The following is an 18,689-nucleotide window of genomic DNA, read 5'->3' on the forward strand; positions in this document are numbered from 1 at the left end:
AGATAAATATGTGCTTAAAGTGCCCGGGGCAAGGCTCTGGAGGAGCTGGGGGCTGTACACAAAGGTGAGGAAGCCCCAGGCACCAGCTCATGGCATCCAGCCGGGCAGGGAAGGTAAGAGGGGCCAGGAAGGGACGGGAGAGCCCTGGGACAACTTCGTGCCTTTTGCCATCAGATCCAGCTGAGGGAGGCTGGTGGCCATGGGGCTTCCAGCCTTTGGCATCCAAGGTTTCCATGGAAGTCACTGAGCCACTCCTGGGGAGGTAATTGAAGCTCATCCATGCTGCCCCATCGCTCCACACCCCCTCCCCAGGAAGCTGGATTAAGGGAGGGCTCTGCTCTGTAAGCAGCAGCGGGGAGGACGTGACAGGCTACAAGCCACAGAAAGGCCACTCTACTCTCTCCTTTGGGTATGTGGATGGCCTTCGTCCCCTCAGACTGCCTCCATGGGCTGGGAAGAGTAGGAGGGAAAAGCATCATCCTCCCTCAGCCAGGCACCCACGACGGGATGGGGATCCTGGAGGAGGACCTCAGTCCTGGCCAGGAGTTTCAAGTGCCTGAGGATTTCAGTTTGGGATTTTGGGTCAGGGCTCTCATTTGTTTTCTGATTCAAACTTGAGCAGCCTGTTAATTGTCTAATCCTGCCAGCCTCCTGCATGGAGGCATTTAACCACAATGCAAAGAAACGGTGCTTGTAAATGCCTGGGTATCCACACACAGCGAGCAAACAAATGTGACGAGCAAAGAAGGACAAATATTGGGGAAAACTTCAAAAAGCTCAGCCTCAGGGTCCTCCCCCTTGCAGCTACGCCAGCCCGAGAGTGGAATGCAGGTGCTGTGGGTGGAATCAACGCCTGCATTAATGCAATGGACTTTTCTCCTCCAGTTAAAGTTTTACTTTACTGGAGGAAACCAGTGCAAAGATTAGTGGTCTTAAGCTCATCTTTTATTTTTTTCTCTTCCTCTGTAGAAAGTACACTTTGTGCCCATGTGAAGCCCGGCTGACTGAAAGCATCATCCAACTTGGCTGCTGGACCCATCAGGGGTTTATCTGGAAGGTAATGGCATTAATCAGCATTAATCACCCTGTCGGCTGATTCAGACTTTGGCATGTCTGCTACCGATGCCACCATCCGCCCCGGCCCCGCAGCTCCTCTCGTTGACGACATCAAGGACAGCAAAGCCCGAGCCCGAGCGAGACCAGCTCAGACCAGCTTTTGCAGATGTGCAAAGTTCATGAGTACAGAGTGAGCCAAGCCAGAGGGCTGCGATATTTGGCAGCATCAGTAGTGTTTGATAGCATTGGCAATATTTGCTAGCATCAGCAATACTTGACAGCGCAGCAATCAGCTCGTGGTGCTGAAAGGCTCAGCGTTCACGCCGTTGTGGGCTTTTAAACGAAAACATACGTTATTATAATATTCTGGGTAATTCTGCTATATCTCCACATACACATACAGCTGTCTCCTCTGAATGCTCAGGCTGCATACGTACAGGCGTGTACTAGCATTACAGCTACATGTTGAGGGGGCTGTGTGCATGCAGGTATGTATATATGTATATATATATAGAGAGAGACCTGTATACATTTGTATTTATATATGTTTGGCTGTGTATGTTATATACACACATAAATATATTTTAAAGCAGGTGCCAAGCACTATTTAAATAAAACACTCTTAGTCATTTTCTAGCTTCTTTGCTACATATGGTGGAAAGGTTTCTTCCTGATAATTCAGCAAGAGGTTTGTAATGTAGCACATAAACCCAGCACAGAAGCCAAGAAAGGTGTTGAACATCTCAAAATAGGCTGTAGCATGTTCCCAAGCCCCTGGCGTGTCACATCACAGACTGCTCAACTGAGGGACAGCCCCAGACCAGCCTTTCAACTGGATCATTTGAATTTCCCAGGTCCACTCCATGTCTTTGCGGGTCTCCCATTGTTTTGTTTGACAGCCTAAATAGGGGGATTGGTAGTGGCTGCTCTGTGCTGAGCGGTGGCCACATAGCACACGGGAGGCTTGGGTTTCTCATTAACTCCGGAGTTGATATAGTCCCATCTCTTGGAGCACCAGCCAGTTTTGCTGCCTCCATCCCAGCCCTGCTCTCCCTCCTTCCTCCCCAAGCTCCCACCTCACTCCACAGCCCAGGACAGTGACCGCTCCCAGGAGGACAGCGGAGGAGCTGTGGGATGGACAAGAAAAGCAAAATGCAAGCAGAGAAGGTAACCATGGCTTGGTGGTATTTTTGCACTAGAATTTCTGCAGGAGCCCAGCACTGAGCAATGGCATTTATTGCTTGCCCAGACCAAAACCAACCAAAAAAATCCCCTCCCCTAATTAATTGCTCTTTGATGTCTGCATACTGAGCGCAGGGGAAAAGGGGAAAAGGGATTATCTTTTATTTTTAAGAGCTCCGTCAGCTCATCGGATAATTTTAACCATGATGGAAGGGAAGAATACTTGAAACAGCACTGCTGAAAAACACCATTTTGGTCATTTTTTCCTCGCTGTTCTGCTTCAGCAGCGGTGCTGCCCGTTCGCTGAGGATGGGGCAGGGCACGTTGCTGCTGCTGCCTGCACTGCCGTACCGGGCAGAGCTCCCGCTCGCACCGGGGCGAGGGCGGGCAGCGCAGAAGGGAGAACACCAGCACAGATTGTTCTTTGCGAGGCAACGCCGCTCTGCCCTGGAGGCCTGATCCTGCCCATCCTCAGGGGCTTTCCCTTCTTCTTTGGAGCCAGCCAAAGCACCTGTGCTGCTGCAGAAGCATCCCTGGGTGCCGCTGGGCTGGGGTGCAGCCCCCCAGCTTTGGGCAGGGCTAGGACAGTGGGGTGAGGCTGTTCTCTTCTTCCTCCCCCAGCACCTCACGGGAACACTGGTCCTCTCCGTCTTCACCGCGGTGCTGGGCTTTTTCCAGTACGGCTACAGCCTGGGTGTCATTAACGCCCCCCAGAAGGTAAGTCAAGCCCCCCCCAGCTGTGCACGGCCAAGGGACAAGGGCTTCAGGGCAGCCAGGGCTGGTTTGTCCCTCTCAGAAGCCCTCAGGAGAGCTCTGTCCCTTCCCCAGGTGGTATCTCCTGCAGTACAAAGCCCCCATGATAAGGCAGCGGGGTGAGAAAATGGTGAGGACCCCCCCCCCCCCCCCGCTGCCACCCCTCAGGGAAAGGAGCGGGGCTCTGCACGTCCGTGTGCCGTCCCCACTGCAATGTGGTCCGTGCCCAGACCAAGGGGTGGCTCCTCTCCATGGGTGCCAAATCCAGACACCACACTCACCCCATCCTCAGGAGGTGGCATTGGATGGTGGGGGGATGCTCCGCAACTGCCCTCACCCTCCCCACTGGGGGTCTGGGTGTTGGGGACCCCAAGATTTCACCCCTGCAAAGCCTGTGATGAAAAGCTTTTCCTGGAGCAGAAAAAAACCCAGAACAGGGGTTGGGGGTGGTTATAGATCTGATCTGATGGCGTTTTTCCTCTTTGCCCGCCACAGGTGATAGAAGCCCACTACGGGCGCGTGCTGGGCATCGCCCCACTAGACAGACATGCCACCAACGCCTCCGGGGAGGATGGCACCGTCCCTGTCCCTGGCACAGAGCCCTGGGGTGGCACCGAGGGCACGCTTGCACCCCCAGCCGACAGCGGCGAGGACCCCGCCACCTCCCCACACATCCTCACCATGTACTGGTCCCTCTCCGTCTCCGTGTTCGCCGTTGGTGGCATGGTCTCCTCCTTCACCGTAGGGTGGATCGGCGACCAGCTGGGGAGGTGAGAGGACCTTATGTGCTTGTGACTTGCGTGCCACAGCCTGAGCCTTTTCGTTTGATTTTTCCCCTAGAATTGTTTTCTCCCTGTAGAAATACAATTTGTGTCATTTTCTTTAATTTAATGAAAAAAACCCCCAACTCAAACCTCCAAAATACTGTTCCAACCGTCACAGAGGTCTGGCTTATTAAAATCCTCAATTATAAATCAGATATTTTATTGTAACTTTCAGCACTTCAGACAAGCAGCTGATGAGCAGCCTTGATTAACTTCCAGATTCCCCCTTTTCTCCCCATGACAAAAGGGAGAGGAGGGCATCTGAGAGGCATTTGCACAGGATGTATAATCTACTTCTAGCTACTCTGATTGCACTCCTGCCCGATATTTTTCAGTGCCTATGATCATTATTTTTTCCCTGTAGTGCTGATTAAGTCACTTAATAGCTCTGATCGTATGTCGCGATGGCTGCTTTGGCTGAGAGAGGTACCAGAAGCAGCTGTGCTGCTGCTGCCTTGCAGGGTGAAAGCCATGCTGGTGGTGAACGTCCTCTCCATTGCTGGGAACCTCCTCATGGGGCTGGCGAAATTTGGGCCATCTCACATGCTCATCATCGCCGGGAGAGCCGTCACGGGGCTGTACTGTGGTAAGTCCAGGCAGGGTCAAGCATTGCAAACCGGCCCCCTGGAGGGGTGCTGGGTGCTCCAGGGCTGCAGTTAAGAGTTTCCTATATTTTTTAATATTTTTTTTTAGTTCAGAAAGGGTTTCACAGGTGGGAGTTTCCCTCTTCTACTTATGTCTGTCTTTCTTGATCCAGGATCTTTTCTAGAAGTGTTTGGGTTGGCTCTATCATGAAAGCAGTTTATTTTACATATCCCAGAAAGGAATGAGTTCCTCCTCTATATCTCAAGGCTCGATCTTGGTGGTGGCTGTTGTAACAGTACGTTATTAGCCATGCTGTTTAAGAGGTTCCCTAGACAACAGTAATATCTAACAGATAGCACAGGAGCACTGTACGTAGTGACGATAAGATAGTAAGCAAATAATATGGAATTACATTAGAATTAGCTTAGAAAAAACAGCTCATTATCACTGTTACTGGTTTGTAAATACAATACGCCGCTCTGAAGGTTCAAGGCAAGTTTTAAGAAAGCTCTTTGCTCTGTGATAACTTTTCCCAGTAGATGATCTCTGCTCCATGCTTGTATATGTGTGTTCAAGTGTAAAGGCTTTCCAGCCTGGGGCTCTGAATCCAGGGATATCCGAGCACCTTTGCAGAGTGCAGGTGGTTCCGAGGCAGGCATGAGGGACTTGGTGGGATGCAGCACACAGGTTCCCCATCCTCCTTTCCCATTTGGGAAGCGGTTTCTGCTGGTTGCTGAGCTGTGGTCTAGAAGAGGTGACGCCTGCATGTGCTCGGTGTAGGGCTCTCCTCCGGACTCGTGCCCATGTACGTCAGTGAGGTGTCGCCCACGGCCCTTCGAGGAGCACTGGGGACGTTGCATCAACTTGCTATCGTCACGGGTATCCTCATCAGCCAGGTAAGAAGGAAAGCACATAAGTCCAGAGAGGGTATTTCAGAGATTAGGGATAGCCCAGTGATATGTTGGGGTGTCACTCACCATTCCACCCCAAAACTGAAGGAGAGTGCAAAGCAATCTGCTCTAATGGGGTTAAACTCCTACCTTGAGTCAGAGGTGTCTTAACAAAGATGACTTCTCACGAAATAAGAAGTACTTCTGCAAACAATTTCTCCCCTCCCCTAGGAAGTTTTTGTAAGCATCTCATCAGAGTCAGGCTGGATCCTGAACATGAGATCCCTGATATTCAGGTACCCAAAAATGGCTTCATCAGAGAAGTAGGGAACCCAATGTCCCCGTCAGCATTGCCCACTGTGGCAGGAGTCCCAGCTATGTGACAGATGGGCACATAAATGTACCAAGAACCAACACATCCAGAAAAACTTAATGTAACCACAAAGTTCATCTAATCTGATTTAGCTGAAGCCTATGGATAGACCATGGGGGGAAAAAGCTCACAAGGTAGATCCTGCTGGCTTTACTGGCTGTGTGAATACAAAAAATGCTTTGCAATTTATGGAAGGAAAAAGGTTTCAAGTACTCACAACACCTCTGCAGCACCTTTTTCAAGGCCATAATCACACACTGAAGCAAAGCTCTAGTTAACTTAGTTTCTGAGCCTCACGCAGCGCTGCGGCCCCAGTGCTCAGACTGTGGTGGTTAGGGGCTGGGCAGCCGGGGCATCTCGCGCCATGTGAACCTCCATCCACACTCTGCCTCTTTGTGGGGTTGTTTAGGACACAAGTTCCCATAGAAGCCCATACCCTAAAAACCCAGAAGAAGGTCTGGAGAAAACATTTCATCAGCATGCCTGGATTTGCTGAGCTGTTTATGCAGTGGTTCTGGCCAGACACAGGTCTCCTGCTGGTGGCACATCCCAAGGAGGACCAAGTCACCCCAGGGTGGGGAACAGGCTTGCAGAGGTTTGTCCCACAGCACCCGTAAGCCAAAGTGTCACTCATGATGTTTTACACCATCTGTTCATTCCCTCCTTGTAAACGTGCATCATAACTAAAGAAATCAGATTGTTAGAACTGAAAATTGGTATTTACTCCTATTTTTCTTCCAGGTGGTCACTTCGAAATGCCATAGTGGTCAATTGCTTTCTTTTTCTAGGGTGCAAAATAAGCCATTCACACGTGCTCTAATTATTCCAGGTCCTTGGACTAGACTTTCTCCTGGGCAACGATGAGATGTGGCCCCTGCTCCTCGGTCTGTCTGGTGTGGCTGCTCTCCTGCAGTTCTTCCTGCTCTTACTGTGCCCTGAGAGCCCCCGATACCTTTACATCAAACTGGGGAAGGTAGAGGAAGCTAAAAAAAGTAAGAAAGACACACATTCTGGGTTTGTCTGGAGTTGTTTTTGCACTATACATAGTATTAAACACAGAAGGGAAAGCCCAGCTGAGGGCTCACACGTGTAACTGGGTGTAGTTGCTCCATCCCACACAGCACATTTGCAGGTGGGATTTTGGACACTGTCTAAGATGTGCTTGGTTCTATGTCGCTGTGGGTGGTGTGAGCCTCAGTGTGTTACTCCTTTCCATCAGAGAGCTCGCATCTAGCAGATGCCACCCCCAAAACCCTCATTCAGTTGGAAGAGTTTACAACCAGGTGTAAAAATGGTATCTTCTGGGGAACAGCTCATCTCTCTGTCCTCACTGCTATTTGAAACTACACAGCAAATCCACAGCGGTTACTGCAACCACTTATACACCTTCCAGCGTGGCCCTCCTAAGCTGGTTCCAGCTGTATTCAAGGAGTAAAAGCAATCAGTAGTAGGACACAGCTAAAATTGAGATAAGAAGCTCTGAGCTGCTGAAGTATGAATTATCTCTGGACCAGAAACTACTGAGATATGTTTGCATGGGACTAGTAAGCACTGTTGAGGGATGGGGCTTGAGTGTGGTGTCTCAGCGTTCACAGAACTGATGTGCTGCTCCTCCTTGCCAAGCAGACACACTTTTGGGGCTTGATGTGCCACAGGAGTCCTCAGAGCAAGAGGACACCACTGTCCATGTGCTTGGCTTACCCTGAGTTTTGGCTAGAGAGATTTTTGTCCTTACTCTACCCCTTATCTACCACTGAAAATAAAATGGCAATCTTTTTTTTCCTTAAGGTTTGAAAAGGCTCAGAGGAAACTGTGACCCGATGAAAGAGATAGCTGAGATGGAAAAGGAAAAGCAAGAAGCTGCTAGTGAAAAGAAAGTCTCCATAAGGCAGCTTTTCACCTCATCGAAGTACAGGCAGGCTGTCATCGTGGCGCTGATGGTGCAGATATCTCAGCAGTTCTCAGGAATCAATGCGGTGAGTCTCCCACCTTTAAAGAAACCCACACTGAGCACGAAAAGGCAATGCTGGCTCTGCCCAAGCCATGTAGGGTTTGAAGCCATGAAGACACGGCTTTCCCATGGCTGCGGTAGGCTCCTTGGCCACTGCCATCAGCGCCAAAGGCAGACCTCACCACCGAGCCGGGCTGCGGGAGGGCAGGAGGGGAGAAGGGTGCAAGGGAGTTCAGCACAAAACCAGCTGGCACAGCAGATCCATGCTGAGCTCTCCTGTGGCCCTCCTTATACCTGAGTTTGTCAGCAGTTTGCTCTCTTTAATGACTACCTGCTCATCCCAGGAACCACAGAATCACTGTCTTCTAGCTATTTTTAGCTAAACAGTTTTTGCAACACCTCCTGGGATACCAGAAATCACCATTTTACACCCAGGAGCGTGAAGCTTACTTCTCAAAACTAGCTAAGACTCAAATTTTTTAAAATCTGGTGGTAACTTTACAAAAGTTGAGGCCTCTGTCCCACCGACTTTCAAAACTCTGTGAACATTTCCGCATCAGAAGGCAAAGCAGCACGCAGGGATGCCCAGCCTTGTGGGGCTGAGTCGGGGATGAACACCCCACGGAGCCCAGCTGCCCCGGCTCAAGGCCATGCCCAGCCCCATCCACCAGCCACAGGGTCAGCCACCCATTTACCTCCAGCCCTTAACTTACACCTGATAGGAATTGCCTTATTCTTGGACAGAATGGAGAAATTTGAGTCATTCCAATGTAGCGAGAATATTTTAAAATTCATGTAAAAGTCGGTCATATTAAGGCATTTGGCTCCAGTGCTCAGTGCTGGACATCTGGCTTTCAAGATTAAACATGGGACTACATGGAAGAAATCAGTTTTAAATGTGCAAATGCAGTAGCTCAGGAGGGAAATTTCAATGGGATTTTTAACTCACTCAGGCTCCTTTGAAAGTTTCAGCTTTAATTATTATAACAAGCCATTAAAAGTTGAAAAACTAATTATAATTAAATTACTTCACATCTCAGCCAAGCAAGTGCAACTCTTCCCTCAAGAGAACAAAAAGTTCCACCAGCCCTGTTGCTTAATCCTTCATCCTAATGTATTTTGATAGATCTTTTACTACTCTACAAACATTTTCGAGAGAGCTGGAGTTGACCAACCAGTTTACGCAACCATTGGCGTTGGAGTGGTGAACACAGTCTTCACTGTTATCTCAGTAAGTAAATATTTCTGCCCCCCAGACTAAAAAAACATGTAAGCTACAGTGTGGTTTTGAAACATGATTTTATCCTGGAGCTGGGGCTGGGATTTGCAGTTTTGCAGGGCTGACCCTACACCCCTCAGAGGAAAAATTGTTCCCTTGGCAAGTCTTGTTTGAAAAATCAAGCCTTGAAATATGGTCCGTTGCTATCAAACAGCACTGCTAAATGCTTCATGAGTAAAAACTGTGTCACCGTGTTCAGGGAAGCTCTGGTAGCCCCAAAAATAACAGTTGCCTTTGAGACTGAAATTCTGCAGATCCTATTCCCCTCAGCAGCAGGCAGGGGATTGGGGTTGCGATGGGGAAGCCAGCAGCTCCCAATCTCCCTCTTACCTGTTATCTTTCAAATTGGTTTCTGTATGTACATAGCACCTGCACAAGTGATATCCCGAGGCTATTCCACAGTAATAAAAGTAATCTAGCACCTATCCTCATCCTATCTATGCAGGGCTCTGCAGCAATAAAAGGATAGTTCCATTTTCACAGCCTTTCCCTTCATTTGTCTCTCTCCTGAGAGTATTAACACAATTCCTATCAGCAGGCAATTATTTTTTTTAATGTGGCCATTAATATAAAATCAGGAAATGCCAAGCCCATTTCCCTCACATCTCTAGAGAGACTTAGGGAGCAAAGGACTTTTACCCACCACAAAGCAGGACTAGCTGCAAGGTAGAAATACACAGCCTTAAGAGATCTTAGTCCAGCGAGAATGAGATAGATCGGAGGTCGTGGGGTGAACCTGCTTTAGAGGAGATCCATCACAGGTCCTGTACAGAGGCAAAAACATGATGTTTATTGTGAAATGAGGCATGGAGGCGTGCGGCTGGAAGAGGTCTTTCCCCAGCTTGGAGGGTCTTCTACAGTTCGATCTCCATGCCAGGGCTGTTGTACTTGCAGCCTGGGGCATTTGCTTTTTGCTTCTTTTGGCCATGAGCACTTAAAAATTACCTGCATTTGTCAATAAATGACAGACCCTGATCAAAAGGCAGAAGCACTGACAGCCGGGTGGACCTTGGCAAGGGGAGAAGGGATTGCAGAGGCTCGCCTTCTGTAACTTCACAAGTTAGCAGGATGAACTGCCTCCAGCAAAAGAGATGGTCTCTTGGAAGCATAAATCACTGTAATGGCAGGAAGGGCTGAGCTGATGGCCAAAGGTGTCCTTTCCAGCAGAGGGAAAGGAGCAGGCAGCCTCAGAGGCTCATCCACAGTATCTTAGGGCAGGCCAGATGCACTGTGCTCTGGAGTTACCTACATCTCCCCATTGGGTGAAGTGACTGGTACAGACTTAGATGTCAAAAGTTGGGTTAGACGACTGGAGTTCACCAAGACGAGTTGAGAAGGAGCAAACTAAGCCTTGTGGCTGCCAGGGAAGCAAAAGGAGTTGGGGAGCAATTGGAGGAAAAATCCTGATGCCAGTTGCTACACAACTATCCCTATCCTAGGACAGGCAAGGTGCAATGACCCATGATGTGACATGAATCATGCTACATTTTGAAGGCTGCTTCCAAACTAATGCAGACCCAGTAAGTTTATTCTTCCTGAAAAAAAAAAAAATAAAATAAAAGAGAGGAAAAAAGTCCATAGTCAGTAATACACATGTAGGAGTGGTGGGAAGTCCTGAGAGCTTGGAAATGCATGAGCTGTGAATATATGTGGTTTTGCTTTGCCCTTGGCAGGGTGGTGGCTCAGTCTGACACTTGGAAACCAGCATATAGATCTCTACCATGAGGGCTAAAAGAGCAGGAGTGTGGTGTGGTAGTGATAGTGGTTGATCAACCTGATCAAACCTCCTGAGAGTGCTGGAGACTGAGCTGCTGCACATGTTTCTACAGGTCTTTCTGGTGGAGAAGGCGGGCAGGCGGTCCCTGTTCCTGGCTGGTTTGATGGGCATGTTAATAAGTGCCGTGGCCATGACAGTTGGACTTGTGCTCCTGGTAAGGATTTCTCTCTGTTTTTATTCCATGGTTTGCAAACCAGAGAAATCAAATCACCCTTTAAAATGAATGTTTTGCATTTTCATCTCAAAGAAGTTCAGAAAACATTTGTCCTTAGAAGGCACAGTTCAAAGTGGCCACAGCTGGAGCCATCTCTGGTTACAGCAGTGCCTGAGGTTGTTGCGCTCTTCGACCCCTGAGAAACCCCAATGCTGCTAGAAAGGATGTGTGTGTGTCCCATTCCCTCCCTGAGCCCACTGCCAACCTCAGCTCCTTACACAGTGACTGAGCTATTCCCACAGCATAATTCCATGCCTGCTAAGAAATCCCAGTGCATACCTCGACGTGCAGTGTGTGCCCTAAACCCTCAACCTGCATCTCCATGGCTTGGTGTAGCATTTTGTCATTAAAAAAAGAGATAAATTATTCCTTCTGACACCCAGGAGAGGAGTCAGACTGTGAGACATGGGGCAGAACAGGCAGAGGATGGAACCAGCCCCCACCAAAGTCAGTTCAAACCACTGTTGCAAGCCCCTGTCAAGATGTAAAACCAAATAAAGGGTGGGCTCCTTTACTGAACACCCTGGTTATTAAAGACAACACCATTTTTCCTCTTCCTGGCCATACTGCAGGCACGGAGAGGGCTTGAAGGTACAGCTGAGCTGATAGCTGTGAGCTCCAACATCCCTCTGGCACCACACACCCAGCCAGCACCCGGCACAAGAGTTTAGAGCTTTAATTATTCATGCCTAGTCCCCACCTGTCTGAATAGAAAGAAATGTCTTTAAAAGAAGCCTAATTAAAGTAATTAGTGATCATTAATGAGAGTCATGTTGGGACTGTAACACCGAGCACACCCTCTTGCAGAGCCAGTTTGCCTGGATGAGCTATGTCAGCATGGTCGCGATCTTCCTCTTTGTCATCTTCTTTGAAGTCGGGCCCGGGCCCATCCCCTGGTTTATCGTAGCTGAACTGTTCAGCCAAGGCCCGCGCCCCGCCGCCATCGCCATCGCCGGCTTCTGCAACTGGGCCTGCAACTTCATTGTGGGAATGTGTTTCCAGTACATAGCGGTAAGAAATCTCTCTAAAACTGTATGATTAAATAAGTGGCATGACCCTGCTGCTGGGCTCCCGAAGCAGCACCAGTGGGACGTGGACATGCCTCCAGATCTCCATCCCCAAGGCCCACTGGGCACCTTAGCCACCCAGGGTAGGAAGGGGAAGCCATCCCTGCAGTGCTGATAGTGGTGTCTCCTGTTCTCACTTCCCCCACTGCAGGATCTGTGTGGCCCATACGTGTTCGTGATCTTTGCGGCTCTGCTTCTGGTCTTCTTTCTGTTTGCATACTTCAAAGTACCAGAGACAAAAGGAAAGTCCTTTGAGGAGATCGCAGCTGTATTCCGCCGCAAGAAGCTCCCGGTCAAAACCATGACTGAGCTGGAAGACCTGCGAGGCAGTGAGGAGGCATAGACATCGCCACGCACCCAGAAAGGAGGGACTGACCACAGACCTCCTTCAGGCACCTCTGGAAGAACGTTGGGCAAAAGTCTCATTTCACAAAAACCTTGTAGCCAAACCCATTGGATGCCTTCTGGCTGCTGTGGCTCACTCCTCCAAGCCACAGATGCTAACCTGGCATTTTACTCTGAAATACTCGGTACAGCTGGGCTGCAGGAAGAGCCAGGGAAAGGACAGGAGGAATACATTACATGTGTGTCTCCATGCCCCACTGGAAGAGCCTGGTGGAACAATGATCTTACTAGTTGGCAAAGCATTACATTGAGCAGGGTCATCACTCAACTGGAATGAAGGAAAGAGGGGTCGGCTGGTGCTGTAGCTTCATGTTTTCATCTTTTTGTCCCATGCTTGCTGCTTCCTTCTGCTGAGTGATCTGATGCCTTGAGAAACCAACTGCTAGTGCAGTTGTGTCACCAGCACACAGCACTGATCGCCCAAGGTGCTAAGGAAAACGGACTGAGCAGACTCCCCCTTATTCTTGCCTGTGCAAAGGAAGAAGGTGGATCCCACCTGAAATGGTTGGGATGCACCTCGCTTGCTTTGCTATCCGTGCATTATGGAAGTGCTGTTCAATTGCATACAGATTTCTCAAGTCACAACATTTCTTAGAAGCTCAGAAACTCTGGCTGAGCTGACGTGCATTTGTTTTCTTTTGTTTCAGCCAGACTATTTACCACCTCTTTCCTCCTAGAAAGCCTCTCCTCCCTCCCTTATCCCTGCTGCAGCACAAGACACGGCATGTCATTGACCACACAACGGGCCTGGGCACTCCCGGCCCCTGGATCAGGAGACACAAGTCCTGCTGCCATCCCTCCCATGCTGTGACCACTGCCAGGTCACCTCCCCTCGCTGTGCCTCCTTCCCCACCCTCTGCACCCGCCTTCCCTTCTTTTTGTACAATGCTTAGAGCCACAGCCTGCAGCTTCAGCCGAGGCCTTGGGCTGCCCGTACCATAACAATCAATGATAACCCAAAGGGGAAATGGGTATTGCAGCATTAACTGGAAGGTGCCCCCCGATCCGACCCCCACTTTGTACCACTTAGGGCTTTGCTGGATGTGCTTCAGCCCAGATAGTGTGCAAGCAGGAGGTTGTGTTGTTTCTATAGCCTTATTTGTGCTTGTTTTGCTTCTTTATAAGATACTTTCATGTGACAAAATCAAACTGCAAGGATTTTTCTTCCCTTTGGGGGGATATGTTGGAATCATTGCAAAAGCCTGCTCTCTGTTTGCGTGACTTTTAAGATTTGTATGTTCCTTTTTGTGATATCAGGCTACTTTCTAGCAACTTCCTCGGGATAGAAACCCGTTATTTATTTAGAGATGAAACACCAGCATTGCTCGGTCACTGCGAGCTCATCGCAACTGCCAGTGAAGCAGTGACTGTAATGTAACAGAAGATCAAGCATAATGAAGAGCATGAGAATAGCTGGGCCGAGGAGGATCACAGGCTGCTGCTATGGGTTTGATTTTAGGGAAGGTTCATGCTCCTTTCCACGTGCCTGAACTTCTTTCCTTCGTAGACTTTACTTTCTTGGTATTAAGACCCTAAAGCAAATTCTGGTCGCTTCCAAGTGACTGGAAGTGTAGCCACGAGGTCCTCTGGGACAAGCGCCTGGCCCCAGCACGTGCGCTGAAGCAATAAGGTTGCACCAAAGGCTTTCCTGGAGTGACTGCTGGGATTTAGCGAGAGGAGAACTGGGTCAGTGCTGTCATGTGTTACGGCGATGGGAGACCTGGGACTGACACAGGGCATGCAGGGTGTGTGGGAACCAGAGCTCAGGCTGCAGTGCACAGGAGAGAGCAGCAGAGCTGGGGCACGGGCTCCGGGCAGACCTGTCAGCCTGTGTGCTGCAAACAGGTCTCCCCAGGTGAGACCAGCTGAGGTGGCAGGCTCAGAAGTTCTCCGTGGTGTCTACTGCAGTTAGTTAAATGTTATAATGGATCGTCTGAATGTAAAAAAAAAAAGAAAAAAAAAAAAAAGAGATGGGTTCTTGCTTTCAGCAATGTTATCTATGTCTGTTACATAAAAGTGACAATGAACAACATCCACGGCATGTGTTGGCTTGCGCTGTTGGGGTTTTTTTCCCTCTGTACATCTCAGACATATGTCCAACTCCAGATGGGAGATATTTTCCTGGCAGGGCATGTTTGCTCCATGGGTGGCAATTGCTGTGCAAGCCCTCAGCTAAATCCCTTTGAAATGGCTGGTCCAGAGGTGAGACTGCAGGGTTGGGAGGCAGCCCTGCAGCTGGTGGGAGCTGGCTCTGCGTGGGGATGAACCCTCACTGGAGGTGTGCCAGCGTCTAACCCCAGCTGTCCCCAGTTCCCACCTGTAAACACCCACTGTGAAGCACACCTCTACTTGCATGGATGCTGGTGCAGCTTGAAACGTGGTGCTGGGGCCTCTCTAGGCACAACAGGCAGGAGGAGCATTTGGGGAGAGATGGAGTTCAAAGCAGATTTGCCCCTGCTTGGAGGGCAGAGCCGGGCTGGGTTCCCTCCTGGAATGGGAGGATGGAAGAGCAGAGGCAGGGTGGAAGGGAGGGTGCTGGCACTGGGGTCCCAGATGTCCCCGCTCGGTCCCTGTGAGCTGGCCAGTCCGTACATACAGAACTGCTCGAGCCACACAACCATCATACAGGTGGTTTAACATGAGAAAGGCTGTCCAAAACTGCTTCACTAAACTTCTGCTGAGCTTTGTCCTCATAATGCCTGAGGGGCCTCAGTCAATGACCCTGTCAGTAACTCAGCAGTGAGGGGTCATTTATTTAGCAATATTCTAAGCAGCCAGTCCTTGTTTTCCTGTGTGTTATGAGGTGAATGATAATAGAAAGCCTGATCTGATTACTGTAGTGCAGCACAAGACATTAGTTTAACAAAGCCCACAACATTACCATTACCCATACCTATATCCCTGAACTTCGCAGAGGATCTGCCTGGGGGTTCAGAGGCACTTAAGTAGAATCAGTCAGTGCCAAGTTTCAGGCTGTGCTTCCTTGCAGCAGCTGCTGCGTGGAAGGGACTCGAGTCTTCTCCTTCCAGGTTGGAACCTCCCACCAGGGACCCTCTCTGACCTTCTAGGGCCACAACTGGACAACATGCCTTCATGCATTTGACTATTATCATTTAATTTATGTGTATATTCCCCTGGAGATGGTGCTTTGCTCATCCCCGGCATGTTTCAAATCAATTCTGTTAATGGTTGCAGTGGAGCGGGCTGCAGCCGGGGACAGGATGTGCAGAGCTCGGTGCTGCTGAAGGCTGCAGCAACCCCCATCCTCACCAGGGCTGTGGTGGAAGGAGTAAGCTGATACGCTGGGCTGAACTATCACAAGTGCACTTTTACCATGTATGACGATGCAGGAAAGGGTCATACGAGTTGGTTAAATCTGCAGAAATGTTTACTTTTGTCTTGTCACATCAGGCTGGTAATTAGGATTGTACACTTTATCTGTCCTTGCTACGTGCAAGTTCCAGTTAAAACTTGTTCTTGAGGCACAGCTTGTTGAATCATTATTTTTATCTCTCAGTGTAACAGTTTTACTAAGTTGCTAATCATTAAGAAAATTTAAAAGACCGAGTCATACTTATTAGCTAAATGGTCGTTGCACTTTAGTTAACATGCGAAATGTGTTCTTATACTGTGGTTGGCTAATAGCGCAATATAATTAATAATCCCTGAGAAAGCATCTTGTCAGCAAGAGGTTTGACAGTGTTTTCCTAATGTGCTGAGATGACAGCCATTAAGACTTTTCTGTTGTGTCAGATAAATGGCTAACGATACCTAGTTTCCCACTCTCTAGGCTTAATTTTAAAATTAGTTTGACTTCCCTAATCCAATAAACTCGGGACATTTGGCCCCATTAACACTTTCCACACTAATTTATCACAGATTTTTCTGCCTCACTTCAACTTGTTTTTCATCACTGAGAAGCACTATCCTCCATCTCCTGAGTCAAACAGGTGATGAGGATGAAGCTGAACCACGTCCTACATAGGCAGGGACCAAGTCTTTGAGGGATGATGTGTTTTCTGAGGTGCTCAATGTCCTCATCTTTCACTGAAATCTATGGGAGCTGAGGAATTACAAAGCAGAACATCAGATCTGGATCCAGCAGCATGTGTAAGCATGAGATTTAGGTTAAGGTAACTGAGCCTATGCTCAGGTGCTTCTTTAAATCGGGAAGCAACACTGGCAAGCTTTACCCAGAGGCACCGCCTGAATACCCGTGCTCAAAGGGAAGGAGTCTCCTCCCCAGCAGGGTGGTGATAAATCCTGGCTGTAGATCAGCGGTCCTTAAATTTTACAGGCTGTAGATATAACTGCAGACACGAGGCTTGGGTAATGCCTTGTGGTTTTGCCTCCCTGTATTCTGTTCAGGACAGAGAGCGGCTCTGGTGACTATGAAAAACATCAGGGCTCCCCAGGTCGTGGGTGGGATATCCCTGTACTAGCACCGTTGCAGCTCCAGGAGGAGGGAACAGCCGGAGTTACTATGTGTTTTCCCTCTTCCTAGTGGGAGTTTCAGATGGTTCCCGATAGCAAAATGCCCCTGCACTGTCACCGCTTGCCTCTGATCTCCAGTGCGTGCCCAAGGTAATGCCCTGGGTGTTTCAGACAGCCGGCCGGGTGCGCACACCTCATCCGACCATGTTTGGTGGTTCTGCGGGCCGCAGAGCGGGAAGTGTGACCATGCAGCAGCAATCCTGCAGTAGTTTTTAAGCATCCCAGGGCATGCTGCCCCTAATAATTGTAGGAACCATCCAGCATCTCAGAATCCCTTTCTCAAGGCCGATGTAAATGCAGAGTGAGTCACTGGCACAGCATTCGTTCCTCCTAGGAAGCAGAAGGTGAATGGCAGGATTAAAGCAGTGCCTGGAGCATAGCGGGGTGCCTATGGCAAGGTCACTGCAGAGGCTCTTTAATCTGGCTCATGCTACACAGAGAGAGTGTAGGTAGGAGCTCAGAGGGTCTGCTGAGCGCTGCACTGTCCTTTGGAGGTGGAGATCATTGGTCCCCAGCCCCTCACGTGTCCTCCTGCTCGAGGCTGCGCCAGAAGCCAGTGTGAACCCCGACTCCCAGCAGTCAGGACACGTTGGTGGGATCCCAGGTAAGACAGCTCAACAGGTGAAACAGAGACGCTTGCTCAAGTTGGAATAGGGTTGTTTACGCTGCTTTGCTCATGACCCGTCATTTCTTATCTCCTGACCTGAACCGAGTCTTGCTGAATGAGCCTCCCTCTGCTTTCCCATGGTGCTCACCCAGCACTGAGGGGAACAAGCCTGGATGAACTGCTCATCACCGCTCTGCAACTGGCTCTCTCTCAGCCAGCCTGCAGGGCCCTCCTGCAGGGCTCGTGTGGTGTAAGCACCAGCTCCTGAGTTCCAGTGGGTTTGCTGGAAACAAGGTGGGATGTTTGCCCCAGCACTGACTGAAATGCATACTGTTGAGGCTTGGCTTTAATGAGGTGCTTTAGGGTGTCGGACAGTTCTCCAGAACATAACTGAGAACAGATACAACTCACTCACTCTAAACTCTAAAAGTTTTCTAATCCCTGATCACTTCTGCAATGCAATTCATATAAAGACTTAAGACAGGAGAACCAAAGCTTGATAACATATTGAGTCTACTCAAAAGAAAACGTGTATGTGTGATCCAACTGTGCAACACTGTAAAAGAACTACATTTAAATGTAAAAGGCCATGATATTTACAAAAATGCTTTGAAACCAAATTGCTTTTGTTGTATAGAAAAGTGGGATAATCACATTAGTACTATCAAGAAACACTTTAGAAAACAAATGTTGATCCAGACAAAGGAATGATGCCTGCAAGCAATGACTGATGGAGCTGATTTCCAATTTTTTAATTGAATCTGGAATAAAGGCTGCCTTGGAATATTTGTTTTGTGTCTCAGAAATAAGTATTATCCCCAGCTGCACTTCAGTGAAAGACTTGATTTAGTCCAGAAGATCTCTCAAGTCATCCAAAATGAAACTGTTCATTGTGGAAAATCAACCAAATTTATAATCTGATACTTGAGGGAAAAAAATTATCCATAGTGCTTAGCCCCAGCCTGCTCCAATTAGGGTTCAGAACAGTTGGTATTTCTCTCACAAAGTATTTTATTGGAAGAGAAAAAAAAGCCCTAGAGCACATGCAACTAGTCATATACTTGCAGGTAAATAAACACACACTGCACATGTAAAAACACTTAACAGAATGCCTCAGACTCTGCTTATCAACTGACACAGAAGAAAAATGGGCAGTTCCCCAGGGTAAACTGTATCATCTTTAGAGCAGGCTGGGTGAGGCAGCACCCGCTGAACGCCCTGGTAACAGAAGA

At 48.9% G+C, this 18,689-nt stretch overlaps 1 protein-coding gene and 1 long non-coding RNA gene across 3 annotated transcripts; one reads left to right on the plus strand and one right to left on the minus strand.

The window, feature by feature from the left end:
* Positions 1-934: 934 nt before the first annotated feature.
* LOC141927225 (uncharacterized) lies at positions 935-3,811 on the minus strand. Its single transcript, XR_012624331.1, has 2 exons — positions 3,672-3,811; positions 935-1,050 (listed from the first exon to the last, which is right to left on the minus strand). It is a non-coding gene; the product is annotated as an uncharacterized LOC141927225 (long non-coding RNA).
* On the plus strand, positions 1,696-14,388 carry SLC2A2 (solute carrier family 2 member 2). Of its 2 annotated transcripts, none has more exons than XR_012624330.1 (11): positions 1,696-2,223; positions 2,860-2,955; positions 3,487-3,761; positions 4,277-4,401; positions 5,181-5,296; positions 6,493-6,655; positions 7,452-7,639; positions 8,741-8,845; positions 10,723-10,824; positions 11,759-11,895; positions 12,103-12,241. XR_012624330.1 is itself a non-coding variant. In XM_074834274.1 (11 exons), exons 1-11 carry the CDS (start codon positions 2,191-2,193, stop codon positions 12,292-12,294), a joined length of 1,599 nt encoding a protein of 532 aa, XP_074690375.1. In that variant the 5' UTR covers positions 1,705-2,190; the 3' UTR covers positions 12,295-14,388. The 2 variants fall into 2 exon arrangements, 1 of the variants encoding a protein (XP_074690375.1); XM_074834274.1 differs by having other exon boundaries at positions 1,705-2,223; positions 11,692-11,895; positions 12,103-14,388.
* Positions 14,389-18,689: the final 4,301 nt, after the last annotated feature.

Source organism: Strix aluco, chromosome 9 (assembly GCF_031877795.1).
Source record: "Strix aluco isolate bStrAlu1 chromosome 9, bStrAlu1.hap1, whole genome shotgun sequence".
Taxonomy (NCBI): Eukaryota; Metazoa; Chordata; class Aves; order Strigiformes; family Strigidae; genus Strix; species Strix aluco.